Below are 18,028 nucleotides of genomic sequence, written 5' to 3' on the forward strand. Positions count from 1 at the left end.
AATATTGGAAGGTGGGGGCGTAGCGTGCTCCTAAAGCCACGCCCACACCTCCCAATATTTGGACCTAATTTTTTGGTTTCCTTAGAGGTAGTTTACACTATCTATCAATGTCATGTGTGCTGAAAATTTCCATCGCTACACAGTCGCTAATGTGTGCAATGTTGGGGATTTTCCTTACGCCACTTACTTTTTGCGTCCATACCAGCAAAAATTCAGTGAAATTACGTCTCCGCATTGCCTTCGTGGATAATATGGAATGTTATTTCGTGTCATATGACATTGATAGCTCTTATATATAGCTTTTATACCCCTTAGTTTCAATACGTTTACTATCGAATCCTATATTGAAATTAACAATGAGTGACAACAAAAAATGGGGGTTTTGGCCAAGAAAATCGATTTCTGATTTTTTTTCTTTTTCTTGATGTAGTCCCTGTTATTTGTTTTGTTTGCAGTCAAATATAAAATGTTTGTCTGTATTTAGGATGTTTGGTATTGATTAGGGTCCACAAAGGCACAAAATATGTAATAACACTGTGCTGCACCAAAATTATTCAGGGAATCCGATGTACCAATTCCATGGAAAAAGAACATGACTTTCCACTCTTTAGGCCACTTCATTTTTTTATTTTATAACGGTAAATGCACAATTCACTTTTAAATCGGTTATGTTATACAGTTGAAGTTCGAAAAAATGTATTCAAACAAAAAAAAAAAAAAAAAAAACTATTCTAAATTGTACGTTTATAACTTAATACACATACGTACATATTTTGAATATTTTAGCCACATTGTAAAAACAGAATTAATTTTGTATTCTCCAAATTTCCAAAGCATTATAGGCTATATCGATATACATTTATCAATACAGGTCTCGCCCCTTATATCCGTTAAAATTCCCATAGAATTTCTCATCAAATTTAAATATATTTAATTTACTTTTCAAAGTATTCAATGTGTTAATTAAAAACAAAATAACTGCAACAAAAACAAATACTTCGAAAATTATGCAACGCAAAATGCACACACCCACTTTTGGATGACGACGAAGCAATTCTTGTTTTTCTCAAAAAAGAAAAAAAAAATCGAATTGAACAAACAAGTGCTGCAGTTGTTGTTGCCGGAAATATACATTCGTCGAGATTCGAACGTAGCAACGTCATTTCATGCAACTGCGTTTTTCGAAATGCCCCCTCGCTCGTATTTGTAATGCCATGTGAGTGGCGGCTACAAGTTTTTTTTTTGTTTTGTTACAAAGAACATAAACAACAAATGTTGTTTATTTTGTAGTGGAAAAAAGCATAAATATAAACAAAAACATTCAACCACAAAAGTATACCGTACATACATAACTGTGTAATAACGCCAGTACTTGAGTATGACATTCATGTACAAACGCATACAAATAAATACAAACAATGTTCTTAAATAATGATACTACTAAATATAATACTTGAATTTATTATTATTTGTCTTGTGCAAATAAATTAATGTAGTCAGCTAGAATTAAAAAGAAGGGGGAAATAATTAACATATCTACATATGGACTAGAAAGCAGGGGCCATATTAAACTAAAATTTATGGTGAAAATTGTTAAGGCTGATTATTTCCTCTACTGAGGGCCAAGATCTTGCTGTCTAAAATTAATGAAAATTAAATTGTTTCAACTACAAATATACCCTTTTTGATAATTGTTTCAGTATTTTTGTAATTTGTTTTTATGAGTACAGATTTAAACATGTTTGAATTATAGTTTTAAATTCTCAGATCCTACGAAATATTTTGTTCCTTAATCCCGGTCCACACTTTTATTTAAAGGTACATATATTTTCTAAAAAAAGCGAAAAATTACTGTAGGGAATCATTTCCATTTAATGGTTGTCAAACAAAAATTATTTCGGCCTTGAAGGCTAATAGTTCGATATTATAAGGTCATTAAAGGTGATTATAGTCAATTTTATTATTTTCATATATGCATTTAATACGTTTGGATAAGTGATCCAGGAAAAAAACATGCTAAAAGAAAATATTAATGCATACTACGCGCTGCACACTTAAGAATACAAAAGGTTTTTAATTACTCGTCGAGAACAAATTTAAAAAAAGAATGTGGAAGAGAAGAAAAACGTGTGCTCACAGAAACGTGAATGCTGTCATTATACCTACTGCGATTATTAGTTATGCAAATTTTGCGGAACTTAAGTATGCAACTATTGACCTACTTCCGCAACTGAGTGAATATCGGACAGTTTTTTTGATCATTTTTGTTTTTTTTTTAACGTCTCTCGATATTCTTAACTTTTTAGTTTGTGTGTGTTCTTTATATTAATTTGTTTTCTTCTCCTTCTTTTTTCATTAATTTCATAATTTATTATTCATTTTATTTCCTTCTATGTTTCATTTCAGAATGAAGGTCCTAAACATGCCACTTCGCAAGACCCACATCAATTTCCGGAAAATGAAGAACCAAATGTTTTGGGTCATGGCTCACCCACTGAAGTTACATCGATGCAACAGCGCAACGGTTGTTGCCACATCAAATCGACGACAACAGATTCTCAGGTTGATGGCAATGAAAAGTACAAAAAGAATAAATTGTTGTTAAATTTTGAAGAGGTAAGTTGTTGAAAATATTTGTAAACAAGTATGTAAAATATTTAAGTTCGGCTGAACTTTTTATAGTATCCACCATGAAATATTACGAACTAAAATGAAATAAAAAGGATTCCGTTGGGAATTCTAACTACCAATTACAGCACATTTGGGTGGAAAATGTAGAAACTTTAAAAGCTACTGATATGTAATAACTTCAGAATATCTGAAGTCGGGCAATACCGTTATATGTGATAATTCCAAAATGTGGTCCTATTTCCACAATTTCTGGTGGAGAATTGTTTTGACTACTAGGAATCCTAATGCCAAATTACAGCTAATTCGGTCTGTAAATTTAGCTAAAATCCTCAAAATACCGAAACTCGGTATGTAGCGTTATAAGGGAGATATGCCAAAACATGGATCTATGTAGACAATATTTAGCAAAGAAGTTTTTTGACCACTTGTAATTTCAACTGTCAAATTACAGCTGGCTCGGTAAAAAAATGTAGCTAAATTTTCAAAATGCCGAGGTACTGTTAATTGGGCCAATAACAAAACATGCACCTGTATTGACAATTTTTAGTAGTGAAGTGTTGCGACCACTTAGAATGTCAAATTACAGCTATTTCGGTTAGAAATTGTTGCTAAAATCCTCAAAATGTCGAAAACCAGGAGGTACCAATTCATATATATATATAGAATATATATATATAGAATTTTTTTGTGGAAATATCAAATATCAAATTAAAATAAGTTCGGTCAAAAATCTAGCTAAAATTCTAGTTGTGACCACTAAGAACCTCAAATGTCAAATTACAGCTAGTTCTGTAAAAATAGGGAGGTACCGGTATATGAGAGCTGTACCAAAAGATGAAGCTATCTTGAAAATTTTTGGTGGCAAAGTTTCATGACTGCAGGGAACCTCAAATGTTAATTCGCGGGTAGAGCCTCAAATGTTGAAAATGTTGAATTTTTACTGAAGAAGTTTTTTTTCAAAAAATGTAGCTAAAATTCTCAAGATACCGAAAGTCGGGAGGTTATATGGGGACTGCGCCAAAACATCGACCTATATTAACAAATTTTGTTACGACTACTAACAACATCGAATGGCAAATTGCAGCTAGTTCGGTTAAAAATGTAGCTAAAATCCTCAAAATACCAAAAATCGGGAGGTATCGTTATAGGGTGGAGAAGTTTTGAGACTGCAGGGAACCTGAAAATTACGAATAGTTCAGTTACCGTTATATGGGGTTTATACCAAAACATGGACCCATATTAACAATTATTTTATGGAAATTTCTTGTAGCCCCTTAGAACCTCAAATGTCAAATTGCAGATAGTTCGGTTATAGTGCACTCCATCCAGCCAGATAGACGGACAGGGCTAAATCGACCTTAAAGTATCTGAAACGGATGTCGTTCAAACATATGTCGGGTCTAAAACGCTTATTTCGATAAGGAATCTAAATGAGGGTGTATTAGGTTTTCGATTTTCGATTGTATCTGTTACTTTTTCATTATCGCATAGTTTCTAGTTCTGCGTTTGGAGTAGATTGAGCAGAAAACTTGCATCTGTTACTTTTTCATTATCGCATAGTTTCTAGTTCTGCGTTTGGAGTAGATTGAGCAGAAAACTTGCAGTTGAATTATTTGAACCAAATCTGCTTAGATTTATACTGATAGCTTGGTTCTACCAGCCGCACGAAGTGGTACAAAGGTGGCTTGGCCGTGTTATCGATTGTAACATTGTGTGACTCGGATCCATCCATCCAGCATAGTGTGGCACCAATTCATCCGTCATTTCATTCCCTTCAATGTTGGCAATGACCCGGGACCACTGATCATAAGAACAACAACATCAGTACTACTGATTCAGTAGTACAGCCAAGATCACCCATATACGTTAACGTGACTGCAACAACAACATGTGCTCTCTTTTTGCTCACCTGTCGTGGTTTAGCAAAGGAAAGACTCGCTCAGAGAGACTTATGCACAAAATATTTTGAGCACCACCGCAGTAGTACGTTACGTTATGTGCTATGGAGAGGATACTTTTGTCTTTGTAATACCCTAGACCAGAGACGGGCTTCTTTGCAAAGCAGTATAGTGAGGGCGCCCACTGAGTTGTTTTTGCATTTTCTTCTCTCTCTCTCTCTCACTTACTGTGTACGTGAATAAAAACAAACAATAAACATCATGTGGTTGTTGTTTTCTTCACCCACACATAAACACATACTAAAACATTGATTCGCCCAAGAATTTCCATCAATGTTTTAGTATGTGTTTATTTATGTATGGGTGAAGAAAACAACAACCACATGATGTATATCGTTTGTTTTTATTCACGTACACAGTAAGTGAGAGAAGCAAATGCAAAAACAACTCAGTGGGCGTCCTTACTATACTGTCTTTGCAACGAAGCGCGTCCCTGCCCCAAAAAGACGGCAGCGTTAATTTGCATTAAGATCTGCATTTAATTTTACCATGACAGGCGACAGTTTCTGCATTTACAGAACAGCTGTTTGCTGGTAAACAACTGTTTTGTTATTGTTTGCAATGCAAATTTTGTCTCCGAGTATAAATATGCTCTCTCTCTCTCTTACATGAATATGGGCTCTCTTTTACAGCATTGCCATATTGAAATACCTAAATTCAATGTAAATTCAGTTTGATTTTGTGCATTAAGAATATGGATAATGTACGAAATAATTAGAATGAAGGCAGTTAATGCAAATTAACGTTGCCGTCTGTCTAGGGCATAATTCGAACATGCTTTCTTTTACCATTGACTTGTAAAACAAGTAAGAAAGTATCAGTCTCGGACCTAAAGTAAAGAAGTACGCACAATACTTCAGGCGTCTATAGGGGGTTTTTGGGCCAATTTCTCAGGAAGTATGAACTTGCCCACGAAAAAACCAAATTGTAGTCTCGTAACTAGGTTCGCATACACAACATGCCAAAAATTTAAAAACGATAACAGACTAGTCCTTAAACTGCACTCTTTTTAAACTATGTATGCGAGGTACCCGAAAGAGTGGTTCGATGTTGTTAACATTTGGACATAATCAGAGTCTGTAAGAAATAATACGATGTACAACGTTTGGACCTAATCGGTTTCTCCCTTCGATGGTTATCTTACATAGTTGATGCCGGCAGGAGTTTCTGGAACTTTTAGGTCATTATCCCCGGAAATATGGACTAGCTCCGTCATAGGACCCACAAGAATAACTTTTTGCAAAAAAATTCAAAACGATCCGAGACGAACTGTTAACCTGTACTTTTTTCAAATTTTGTGTGGGAAGTACACGAAGGAGTATACATATTTAGTCCGTATTCAAACCTGAGTACAACGTTTGGACTAAATCGGTTTCTCCCTTCGATGGTTATCTTACATAGTTGATGTCGGCTGGCGTTCTTGGAGGTTTTAGGTCATCATCTCAGGAAGTATGGACTTGCGCCATCGTAAAAGGGCTCACAAGGTGAACTTGTTGCAAAAAATTTCAAAACGATCAGAGACGAACTGTTACATTGTACTTTTTTTCAAATTTTGTGTGGGAAGTACATGAAGGAGTATACATATTTAGTCCGTATTCAAACCTGAGCTATGCCTAGTTATTACCAATTCGGTTACTCCCTTCGAGAGTTAACGTGCGCATCATTTTAGTGAAAATGTTTTTAATTTTGTGCGACAGGTACTCCTACCCCAACTGCGACTGACTGATGGCTTTGGGAGTTCATTAGAGGCGGATCCTGTTCTTCCTAGTTCGTCTGATTTTTCGTTACCAACTAGTCCATGTTAGAACTATTCTAGTCAGATTCCCTAACTTAGCAAGTTCTTCTTTACATTCTTACACGAGCTTTGGTGTGACAGTGTTAGCTTTTAATGCTAGGAGCCCCGCTTCACTGTCGAAAAAATGTCTATTGAGTTTAATATATATGTGACGTTGTAGTCATGGCCAGTATCTTCGCCTGAAAATCACTGCAGTCCTCAGGTAGCTTTGTGGATGTAGATATATTTGCTGCTTCCGAGAAGATTTCTTAGCCAACTTCACAATTCATCTTAGAGCCGTCAAGGTATTCTTTTATGTCGTTACCCGTCAATGGTAACAAAAAAAAAAAACTTCCTCCAGGAATTTTTTATTATATTTTTTTTGTCACAGTCTGTTATCGGATGTTTTACTGTAGATGTAAAATTTTCTGATAGTTGGGCCAAAGGTATTGTCGTTTCCAATTGTGGCATTCAAATCGTCTAAAACACTTCAAATGCCTTAGCCAAGTCACCGATCAGTTCTTCATTCTTGGCACTCATAAAACATATCTTTGACTTGCTCTTCAAGAGAACACGGATGCTGAATAATTTGGCTCTTATTTGCATCGTCGCTAGTTCTCTTCCTTTTAAAGGAAGAATGGTAAAAATGGCAAAATTTGTAGATTATTGTAAGCCCTGCACGCAGAGAAGAGATATTGTAGGAGCAATCATATTCTGAGAACAAAATAGCGAATTTTTAAAATATATATGTATATTGTTGTTTCAACCATATATTTTGTGTCATAATGATGCCCGTCACAAAATGTATGGTTGAAACAACAATATGTATTTTTCGATTTTTAAAATACGCTATTTTATTCTCAGAATTTGATTGCTCCTACACTATCTCTTCTCTGATGGAACGTAGCTTTTGTTTAAAGGCAACCTTTAAAGGGCGCCTTTAAAAAGATTACTACACAAACAATGAGAGTCGACAAACTAGTTGATAAATCTCTATCTAGTTGATAAATCTCTAGAAAAAGGTATGTAATTAACAATTTGTCAACATTTGCCTTTGTTTTCTCTTGGTTCCATGTCAATTTGTTTAAATAAATTACAAAATTGTTTTTATATTTTTATTTATGAAACAGTCATTACCCCCACCTTAGGATAACAATGGGTCATAGGGTGGTACTTGAGTATACTCGCTCGTAAGCAAACATAGATACATATCTATTTATAAAAAATACACAGAAAGTTTAGTTAATTTAGTAAACAATTGTTTTATACATACATACGTACATTTATATGTCTCGTACACTTCTACAAAGGCTTATCTAAACTTACAAACAAATACAATTTTTATTTAGATTTGGACGCTAACCAAAAAATTGCAAAAACAAAACAACCAAAAATCGCTAAATCAAAGTCAAAGCCAAAAACAATAACAATAAAATATACCTGCAACAACAACAAAATCTCTTTGTTAATAATGTTAACCTTGATTTAGTTTTGCAAACTAATGTCTGACCCTCTGTCAGTCTGCCGGCGTTCGTTCATCCACTTCAGTTAGCTGCCAGACAGATCGACATGCGTGTAACAAACACAACACAAGTCACTCACTGCCGACGTTCATGTTTTTTTGTAATAATATCTAAACTCAGGCCATCCGTCCCCGTCCGTCTTTGTCCGTTATTGTTGTTGGTTTTAGTTTTCTTTTTAAGTTATGTTAATAATTTAGCATTAATGGTGTAAATGAATAACTAATGTAGTACAGCTACAACAACAATTACGACTGAATGAAATGGCCATCCATCCCAGTAAGCCCGCCAGCCGGCCAACAACGAATTGATAATGATTTGTTAATGAATTTTGCCAATCAATGTGTCAACAATAATAAGAACAACAATAAACTTTTAGCATGAACTTGTCAAATGCGAATTGAATATAAAATCGGCATCTATCATAGTATTGCCAATTCCATCGTCCGTCCACTGCGTTTCTTTGCCATATTTAAAGTCTTGGACGCGCTTCGATTTGGGTGAAGATCACCTTATCATCCAACGTAAGCTTAATAGGTATGCCAACTCTGATATTATGCGTTGAAATCGTATCGTTGGCCATAAGCAGCAACAACATATCTACATATTTGGATGCCAATTGGCAAAGGTGTCAATGCGATTCAATTTGGCAAAATTCTTTTATCAACAACTTACAAAATTTGCATATCTTGACTTTGACCAATAAACATTTGACATTGAAACCAATACGACGAATTCCAAAAAAAATTTCGCCACATTTTTATGCCAGCCATTCATTACAAATTTCAAGTTCAGTCTATTGAATAAATAAATATTTAGTTTAGGTTGGGAAGCATATCGTTACCAGAAATGCCCGAAGACGTAACCCACATGAAAATCAAAATTCGGGTTTTGATGGAATCAGATACATAAAGTTTCGTTTAAAAATAACGATCCTATTTAACAAATGTAATTTCGGAAAATGTGGTAACTTTGCAGATATTGTTGTAATGAAGGATCTTAAAACCAAGAGTTTTCGCGGTTTTTGTTTCATTACTTACTCCCATTATTGATAATACCCAAAATGCGTACGCGCATAAGATTTATATTCTATAAAACAAAACATTGGTGGCGCTTCCAAAAAAAAAAACAAAATTATGAAACCATTTTTTATTTTATAACGCTTTTTGCTTCACCTGTAAACTTATGGTGTTGTGGGTTACGGCTTTGGGCATTTCAGGTGACGATATGTTGGTGGATTATTTACAACTGTAGTATGAAATAAAATGAATGAGCAACATATTTTAGTAAAAAACAGCATTTTCTCAAATCCTCTTGGATGTATAGTTACTATACTAACAACTTTGAACATTTTAGTTCCATATCCATGTATGGAACAAAAAGAGACAAAAACGAATTGTTCCGCACCAAAAATGATGGCGTTTGGAACAAAAAATTGCCCATTTTGCCCAAGTAACGGAAAAGTTTGGCTTATGGAACAAATTGTTTTAAAGGACTTAGTTTAAAAACTGAAGAATAATAGTTTCTAAATCCAAATATTTTTGAATATTGTATTGTTACATGAAAACGAAAATTTATCAATCGTTTAAACAAAAAATCCCTAGTTTAAAGACAAAATTTTGATGTAAGTCTACAAAAATATACGCGAAAAAGTTCATTCGACTTGAAGCTAACCGACTACAAAAATTGTATTATAAGAAAATCGCGTTTAAATGTTTTATGTTACCTTAGAAATACAAAATATCAATCCGTTTTGTCCGATCGAAATTTTTACCAAAAAAAAGTAGTGATAAGTGGAGGCAATCCCTTAAATAAGTTTTAAGGAAACCTTAAATTATGGTCCTTATTGTATTTATATGAGAAAAATAAATGTTCCATTTAAAGTCCTGATTATTAAACTCCACAGTAGCACTTCATATAAGGGAGGTGGAACACGATTGATAAAAAGTGTTTTGGTTGAAATGTGACAAAATGTGTTCCATGTGACACAAACTGCCAAAAACATGAAAAAAGATTCCATGGAACAATTCAGCATCTTTTTGCAATTATAAAAATTGGCCATAACTTCTAGACTATCACAGATATCTGACTAAAATAAACTACTGATATATTCTATGAGTTAGTTAAGTAGAACTGAGCTCTTAAAGTATTGGATTATTGCACCATTTTTATCCTGCTTGGCCTTAAAGATTAACTTGAGTTTTTCTCGAATCAGGCAAATGGCGTATGGAACACTTAAGCATGACACCGACGAAATGATGTGGGCCATTGGAGCTGCGTAGTGAATTAGATAGTTCCATATAACTATTACTATTACTTTCTACTGACCGGCTTCAACATGGCAAAGCCGAGGACTCATCTTGGCCCCTCTGATATCTCATGTGGACACTGACTTCCCCGTGGTGTCACCGGGGATTTGCCTTTAACACCCGTTAAAGGTAGTGAGCTAACATGTGCGCTCTTTCACCCATAAGAACGTTAAGAACTTAAGTTGGGTACTGGGATAATAACCCATAAAAGAATCAGTCGGCTTTGCCGACTGAGATATACCCTCAGCCTATGTGAATTAAAACTTTCATCTACGGACAGATCGACACAATTGTTGAACTTTTGTGGGGAGGTAACATAAAGAGAAGATCGATATCGGTCATTTTAGACGTGCATACCATTTTAGTGATATTTTTTTAAATATTGGAGGGAAGTACAGGAGTTGAAACTAAATTTGGACACCTTTTGGGCTTATGGACTTGCATTTAAAGCATTTACCGTCGTATGCAAGTCGCTTCAACAGAAATCAAAGTGATTCGGGAGCAGGTATTAAAGTGAAGTTATCCAAAATTTTGTGTGGGAGGTACCCGAATGCCACCGTGACACCGTGGAGCAATGGTATGCACACCCGCCTTGCACGCTAAAGGTCGTGGGTTCGACTCCCAGGCCAGGCAATATCAAAAAATTTTCAACGGTGGCAAAATACCCCTCAGTGATGTTGGCGACATTTCCTGAGTATTTCAGTCATGTAAAACTTCTCTACAAGTGGTGTCTTAGGACACGCCTTTCGGACTCGGCAATAAACAGTAGGTCCCATATCATGAGCTAATATGAATCCCTTCAAGAGTTATCGTACGAACAATTTTTCCGAACATTTTTGAACTTTTGTGGGGGAGGTACCTGAAGGTGTGGACCAATATGGCTTATCTTCTTATACTAAGTTTGGACACAATATTACGAAGGCCACATTTTGAACCGACACTTCAGATCCGTTCAAGAGTTATCTTGCGCTCCAGCCAGCCAGACAGACGGACGGACAGTGCTAAATCAACTTCAAATTGCCTGAAACGGATTTCGTCCAAACATACTTGGGGTCTAAAACCATTATTTCGATGAGGCAAATTTTGCCCGTATGAAAGTGTATATAACCTCGTTAGCATAAATGCTGAGGGTATAAAAACAAACCCCTTTAAAGTCGGAGACCCCCGCAAACGTTTTAAGGACCATGATCTGTGAATTTATCCATGGAATGTTCGCTCTCTTTATGGAGATGGTGCATATTTCGAACTGGCAGATGCACTTGAAAAGTTCAAGGCCGATATAACTACCATACAGGAAATACGATAGATTGTGAAAGGTGTCACAACAACACGGACTCTATTATAGCTACCATGACACAAAGCATGAGTTGTGGATTTGTAGTTGGTCGGAGTTAAAATCATCTTATTTCCAGCTTCAACCCAGTGAATGAAAGACTTGCTCCAATACGGATAAAAGAAAAATTCTTCAACATCAGCTTTATTTGCGCTCGTGTTCCCACCGAAGAGACCAAAGATATATTCTACGAGCGCTTAGAAGTAACATATGACATTAAAATAATTCTAGACGATTTTAATATCAAAATTGGTGATAGATGGAAGGCATTCATCGAGCGTGTTGGATGTACGATCGTTCCGAGGAGCAAAAATAGATTCGGCCAGCACCTTGTTGTAGCAAAGGTACGTACCCGATTAAACATAGCAAATAAAGTACGAACGGACACAACATAGAAGTTGGTAAGCTGCAATTACAACAGAGAGCCACAGCACTCAACAGGCTCAATTGCTTCATCTAAGCACTCCTCGTCCGGGTAATGTGTGAGCACAGCCGCACAATCCATACTTGGATACCGGTGACTTCCACCAAGGAACCCATGATATGATCAGGAGTGTCGTGCTGTCGCGCGAAGAGAAAAAATGGGGCATATAGAGCTACTCTAAAATCAGTGGCAACACGTACCGCACGGGAGACGTATCGGGAGAAAAGGAGGCAGGAAAAACGCCTTTTCCGCAGGAAAAAGAGAGAAATGGAAAAGTGGGAGTGTGAAAAAATTGATATGTACAAGAGTCAGAATGAAGTCCATAAATTTTACCAAAGAGTGAAATATCAAACTGATGATTTTTGTACAGTCACATTCTGCTGTACAGACCAGCAAGCTAATTTGGTAATTGATACAGATAGTGTACTCAGGATATGGAAAGAACATTTTTCCAAACTGTTGGTATCCAATACTAGCGAAGACGACGAAGATACCACAAATCCAATCCCAGAAAATGGTATTGAATGTATACCGCCCAGCTAAGATAAGTTAAAGACAGACCTACAACAGATAGAAAACAAAAAAGTTCAAAACACATGAATGATTCGTTTGGTGGTTGAAAAACATCATGTAAGCAATCAAATGTTAAGGCATTAAATGTGTGTGTGTGTGTCTGATCATTTCGCATAGCAAATGTTTGCCAAAAATTCTTTTTGTTTCGGTGGTGAATAAAACTCGGCACAGCATAGCCGAAGTACATTTCACCAATCGTACGCTTTTCGCCTTTTTGCATTGCAAAGTTTGTGGTTTTGTGCTCAAAATATTTTGTGCATTAGTCTCTCTGAGCGAGTCTTTCCTTTGCCAAACCACGACAGAAGAGAATAAAGAGAACATATATTGTTATTGCAGTCACGTTAACGTATATGGGTGATTCAGAGATACTGAAAAAGTTTGTGACTTTGTGCGATTGGTACGGGAATCGTTCCCTTTTTGTTTTCGTCGTTGCACAGGAGATCTCCCTCGAGTTCAACATGTAGCAAGAGGCGATAAGGAACTAATTACCGTTTTTCAGTTCCAATTAGACACGATCTATGCTTACCGTTATCCTTCATCTATGTGGGTTTGAAGCCTCTGTGATCCAAAACTTTTAGATCTTTTTTGTCAACGTAGGCTTCTTGTATGATACCAATGTATAGATCCTTTTTAGCCAGAAGGATTCGCAGAGTATCTTAAGCCACTCTAGATTGATCTGCACGATCACTTTTGGGCGCTTACGTGGATGGCCCCTCTAGCTGCATATTGCTCATCAGCTTATCGTCTTCTCCATTCGGGCCAGTCGGGCGTAGGATTTTATCTTTGGTCTCACCTGTTCATTTGCACCAGACATTTCAGCAGCTTGGGACCGTTGCACTCTATCCTGAACAACCAAACTCTGACACGTGGTCTCATTGGGATATTCACACCATGAAATTTTCTAATCTTGAAATTACTTCGTTTTACAAATTTTGGACAAATGCGGTAATATAATTATAACAAAATGATTCACACACTCGTTTTCACCCTTAGAGTAAACTCTTACTCTATTTCGAACATTTTGACCACCACTCTAAATTTTTTAACATAAAACAGGACAGTGGAGAGTAAACTTCTTGTAGAACTTGTATTCTTCAAGTACACTCATTCGCAGGTGTTTTTCACTAGCGAGTACAATCGAGCAAATCGGACTTCGAGCTCGCATTCTTTGAGTACTGCCTGTCGCAAGTATTTTTCACTCGCGCGTAAATTCGAGCAAATCGGAGCTCTGGTTTAATTCATGTTTTGATCGTTTCTACAGCTAAAGTCTCTATGCATTTTTTGTACCACAAAATATTCTATAAACTAGTGTATTGTTCTCAAACTTTATGGGGAAATAATGCTTGCAGGTTCGGGAAGAGAGCCCTCGTTTGGGGACTTATCCATTTCGTTTGATTATTTGCTTTTATTTTAACCTATAATGGACACCACATTCACAATTTTTTTTTCTCATTTTAGGCACCTGATCATCTAAAATTTAATCCCTACATTAGGCATGGTTATCGTACATTCCTATCCACAAAGCTGTGTCTGCAAAGTATGTTCTGGTGGACAAATGAAACGGTAAATATGACTTTATTGACGAAAAACAATGAACTTTTTACTTAACAGATTTCTTTCGTAGATCAACATATGGAGTCATTTATGCGGATGTATATTATTTATTGGCTTGACAATATTCGATTTTCAATTCCTTAAAGTTCATGCCGATTTGGAAGATCAAATATTGGTGGTATGTCTATTGATATGTTTCTGCCTGTGCATGCTGCTGTCCTCGATCTATCACATTTTCTCGTGTAAATCGGAAGAACACTATGAACTATTCCTGTCGGTGGATTATTTGGGCATATCATTGTCTCTGGTGGCCATCTATATAAGTAGCATGTATTATGCCTTTTGGTGTTTTAAGGTAAGTCCTTGTTGTTACTTTTGGTTGTTTCTATTGATTTTTAATATTTTCTCTCTTTGTCTTGCAGTCTCTTAGGATAATTTATTCTGTGATTGCTTTAAGCATGTTCGCCTTAGCTATGATTGTACAAATTCCCAAATTAAATGTTTCCCTCAACGCTAAAATAGCTGTGCTATTTACATGGGCTGCCTATGGTGTTATACCTCTTGGCCATTGGACTGTGGTCATGGGTGGCTTGGAAAATGAACTTGTGAGGGTAAGTATTTAGAGATGCATGTTGTGGCACTATTTTATTGTGAGATAATTATGTTTTTCCAAAATAGTCTGGCTTAATACCATCAGTTCCCTTCTGTGGATTTTATCTGGAAACAAAAAATGAGGGAACTGATGAGGATCTGTGGCGAGATCCAAAATTATAGTTCATTTAGCCATTGCATTTCTGAAATTTCTACCAATTTTCGCTCCCGTTTCTTGCAACCATTTTGTACTTGTGTCTATAATTTACTTTTTTCAAGTCTTTAAAAGTGCTGGAACGGAACCTTTTAAACACTTTAAATAGTTTTGATCAATTTCTAATGACTTCTTTCGATTTTTTCAGTTAATGGTTCCCCGTGTTATCATCATGTATGCCCTGTGTGCTATTGCTTTTGTGATATACGCTGCAAAGATTCCCGAACGCTGGCTGACCGGCAAAGTTGACTACATTGGTCACTCTCATAACTGGTGGCATCTATTCATTTTGGCCGCTTTCTATCATTGGCACAATACCGGTTTGGTCTATGCCGAATATCGCTTGAATAACGGCTGCAACGGACCTATATTGACGTGAAGAAAATTTACATCGCAAGCAAATGTCTTGGACAATTTCATAACATTCATACAAAATTATTCATGCCATCAGAACGTGTTGAGAATATACCAAAAAAGAAAAAACAAACTAATTCAAATTAACTGCAAAGAGGAACAAATATGTAAAAGTTTGTCTAGTCCAGTTGTTCCTGAACGTTCATCCCGAAGAAAGATTGAAGTGACAGTTGGCTCCAGTTACACATAAATTTGACATTTCATAAGCACTCTTATTTTTTGATTAATTTATTATTTTTGGCGGGAGAATAAGGTGTTGAAAGAAAGAAAGGGCTATTCTCGTCAAATACCAAAAACCATTAATCGATATTGTAGCGAACATTTAGTCTTAACATAATTTAATTTAGTTTTGGTTAATTTTTAATATTATTATTATCATCGTCATTATTATTAATATAGATAGGCATGCGTATTATTTCACACAACCAAAATGAAACTTCATCTTGAAAATTTTGCATGGTATGGATTAGGTCCATTATTGTAGATTTGACCATCATAACTGCAACTCCATTTGTAATCGATCTAACGAAAATTCAAATCAAATTAACACATAAGCCACCATCCACCACTTTGAATGACATAGAAGCCTAAGATGTGTACGAAATGGTTTAGGTTGTTCATGATATTCAGGCCTAAAAGCAATTCAAGGATTTTGTCTGTTTTTTTTAAGTTTAAAATAAATTTAAGTGTTGTATATTTGAAAATGATTGTAATTTTAGTAGGAAATTCAATAAAACGGAATAAACGAATAAACTAAAAGCCATTTATTGGTTGGTATGGGTAGAAACTCAATCTGAAATACATTTGAATTTCTCTAAAATGCAGCGGTGGGAAGCTGAAGTGGAGATAAATAACTGACTGCAACTTGTACTTAAGTTATTTATGTTAAAAAAATACGGAATTGTTCGACCAGTACACCCAATTTTTGGACATATTCGTGTCAACTTCAAGGCCGCATATGAAAGTCGAATAAGATCAAAAGTGTTTCAAGCAATGTATGCCAGAGGTTGGCGGGAATCCGAGAGTAAATCTGGTTTAGTCACAGATTAAAGAGGTTCTTTTTTAACCAACAACTTGTATGCATTTTTTATTTATTAAATTTAAAATATTGAAATATCTTTTAAATGATTTGTTTAATGATTTCGCTCACCACTAATAAAATTAACAACTTTAAAATATTAAAATGGGAATAACTTAGCCCCTTTACAATTAGACTGATATTTTGGTAGTGATTAAAGCTCATATTAATTCTTATCTCTAAACTCTTCACTGACCAAACTAAACAACCCGTTGATCAATGAAGAATTTGGATTTCAAGACGTAATGCACACACAACGCTAGTGATAACAGCTACCGCTGCATGTGGGATCTTAAATGCGATCTTCTATTTGATATGTCCACGAAATATGGAGACATAATTTACCATTTATGATAAAAACTCATAATGGTAATAAAATATTTATTACTTAGGCTGCTGGAAATTCTAGAGGAAGATTTGTTTTTAATTATCAAATTTTCCAGCGCCTCGACATGAGCCGAAAGTATGTACAAAAGTTATTTGTACAAAGGTTGATCTTGATCTTCTCCTGGAATGACTTAAAGGAGCAAATGCGAGAAATACCAAACGATAATTTATCGGTTGCCTATCACAATGACAATACTGAACACGTCTTCAGAACGATAACAAAACATACAAGACAAATCGCAGGTTATACTAAAATACCAAAACTTTATAAAAATCATAAAAACTATTTTCACAATTTTATGAGGAGATTTTTTTAGAACTGGTAACCCCAAATACCTAATTCTAGCTAATTAGGTCAGCCAAAAGCAGGCGGTACCGTTGTATGGGGGCTATACCACATGGCGGGCCAATGTCTAAAATTTTTTGATAGAAAATACGTAGATAAGAAGTAAGAAAGTATCATTCAGCTGTGCCGACAGACATATACCCTCAGCCTCGAACCTAAAGAAATGAAGCAAACACAATGCTTCTGCCGCCTACAGGGGTTTTATGAGTTTTTAGGCTAATTTCTCAGGAAGTATGGATTCGTCCGGAAAAAATTGTACCGTTTTAACTAGGGCCGCATACAAAACATGTTGCCAAAAATTTAAAAACTATCCCAGACGAGTCCTTAAACTGCAAATGCAAATTTGAGGCTGTAATACAGCCGCTGTATGGAATAAACCGATGAACAACGTTTGGTCTAAATCGGTTAAAGTTTAGTTGGAGCCAGGGTTAAAGTTTAGTTGGAGCCGGCATAATTTTTTTGGACCTCTTGGGCCATCATCTTAGGAAGTATGGACTTGCCCCGAAAAAATGCGACATTGTAAATGGGCACGCAAGTGGAACTTTTTTGGAAAAAAATGTAAAACGATCCGAGAGGAGCTTTAAAACTGCACTTTTCCCATAACTTGTTCCTAATTTTGTGTGGGAAGTACCGAAAGGAGTGGACTGATAGTCCATAGAGTCCATATTCGAACCCGATATATGCATGAAAGTAATATTACCATATTTAAAGTTATGACCAATTCTGTGTTAAGACGAGTTTTCCGCCTATTACGTGGATATACTCAGGGGGCCGGGTTCGTCACGGAAATTTATATTTTACATTTATGTTTTACATTATTTATTTTACAGACCGAAATGGATGGTCAGGTCCTCTCACTGCTTCCCTGGAACAACGCAATACCCTCAGGCACCACTTTCGGATCTTTCAGAACCAAGGGCCA

At 35.9% G+C, this 18,028-nt stretch overlaps 1 protein-coding gene across 5 annotated transcripts in view; it reads left to right on the plus strand.

The window, feature by feature from the left end:
- Positions 1-16,048, plus strand: part of LOC141388586 (progestin and adipoQ receptor family member 3) — a 65,847-nt gene extending 49,799 nt beyond the window's left edge. For all 5 annotated transcript variants that reach the window (XM_073958529.1, XM_073958530.1, XM_073958531.1 and 2 more), the window contains exons 3-7: positions 2,407-2,616; positions 13,981-14,085; positions 14,147-14,431; positions 14,499-14,687; positions 15,030-16,048. In XM_073958529.1, coding sequence (XP_073814630.1) covers positions 2,407-2,616; positions 13,981-14,085; positions 14,147-14,431; positions 14,499-14,687; positions 15,030-15,260 — 1,020 coding nt within the window. In that variant the 3' untranslated portion in view covers positions 15,261-16,048. The remainder of the gene's footprint in view (positions 1-2,406; positions 2,617-13,980; positions 14,086-14,146; positions 14,432-14,498; positions 14,688-15,029) is intronic.
- The last annotated feature ends 1,980 nt before the right edge of the window (positions 16,049-18,028 follow it).

The sequence above is a fragment of the Musca autumnalis genome, unplaced genomic scaffold, assembly GCF_047663935.1.
Source record: "Musca autumnalis isolate F117 unplaced genomic scaffold, ASM4766393v1 scaffold_1, whole genome shotgun sequence".
NCBI classification, from domain to species: Eukaryota; Metazoa; Arthropoda; class Insecta; order Diptera; family Muscidae; genus Musca; species Musca autumnalis.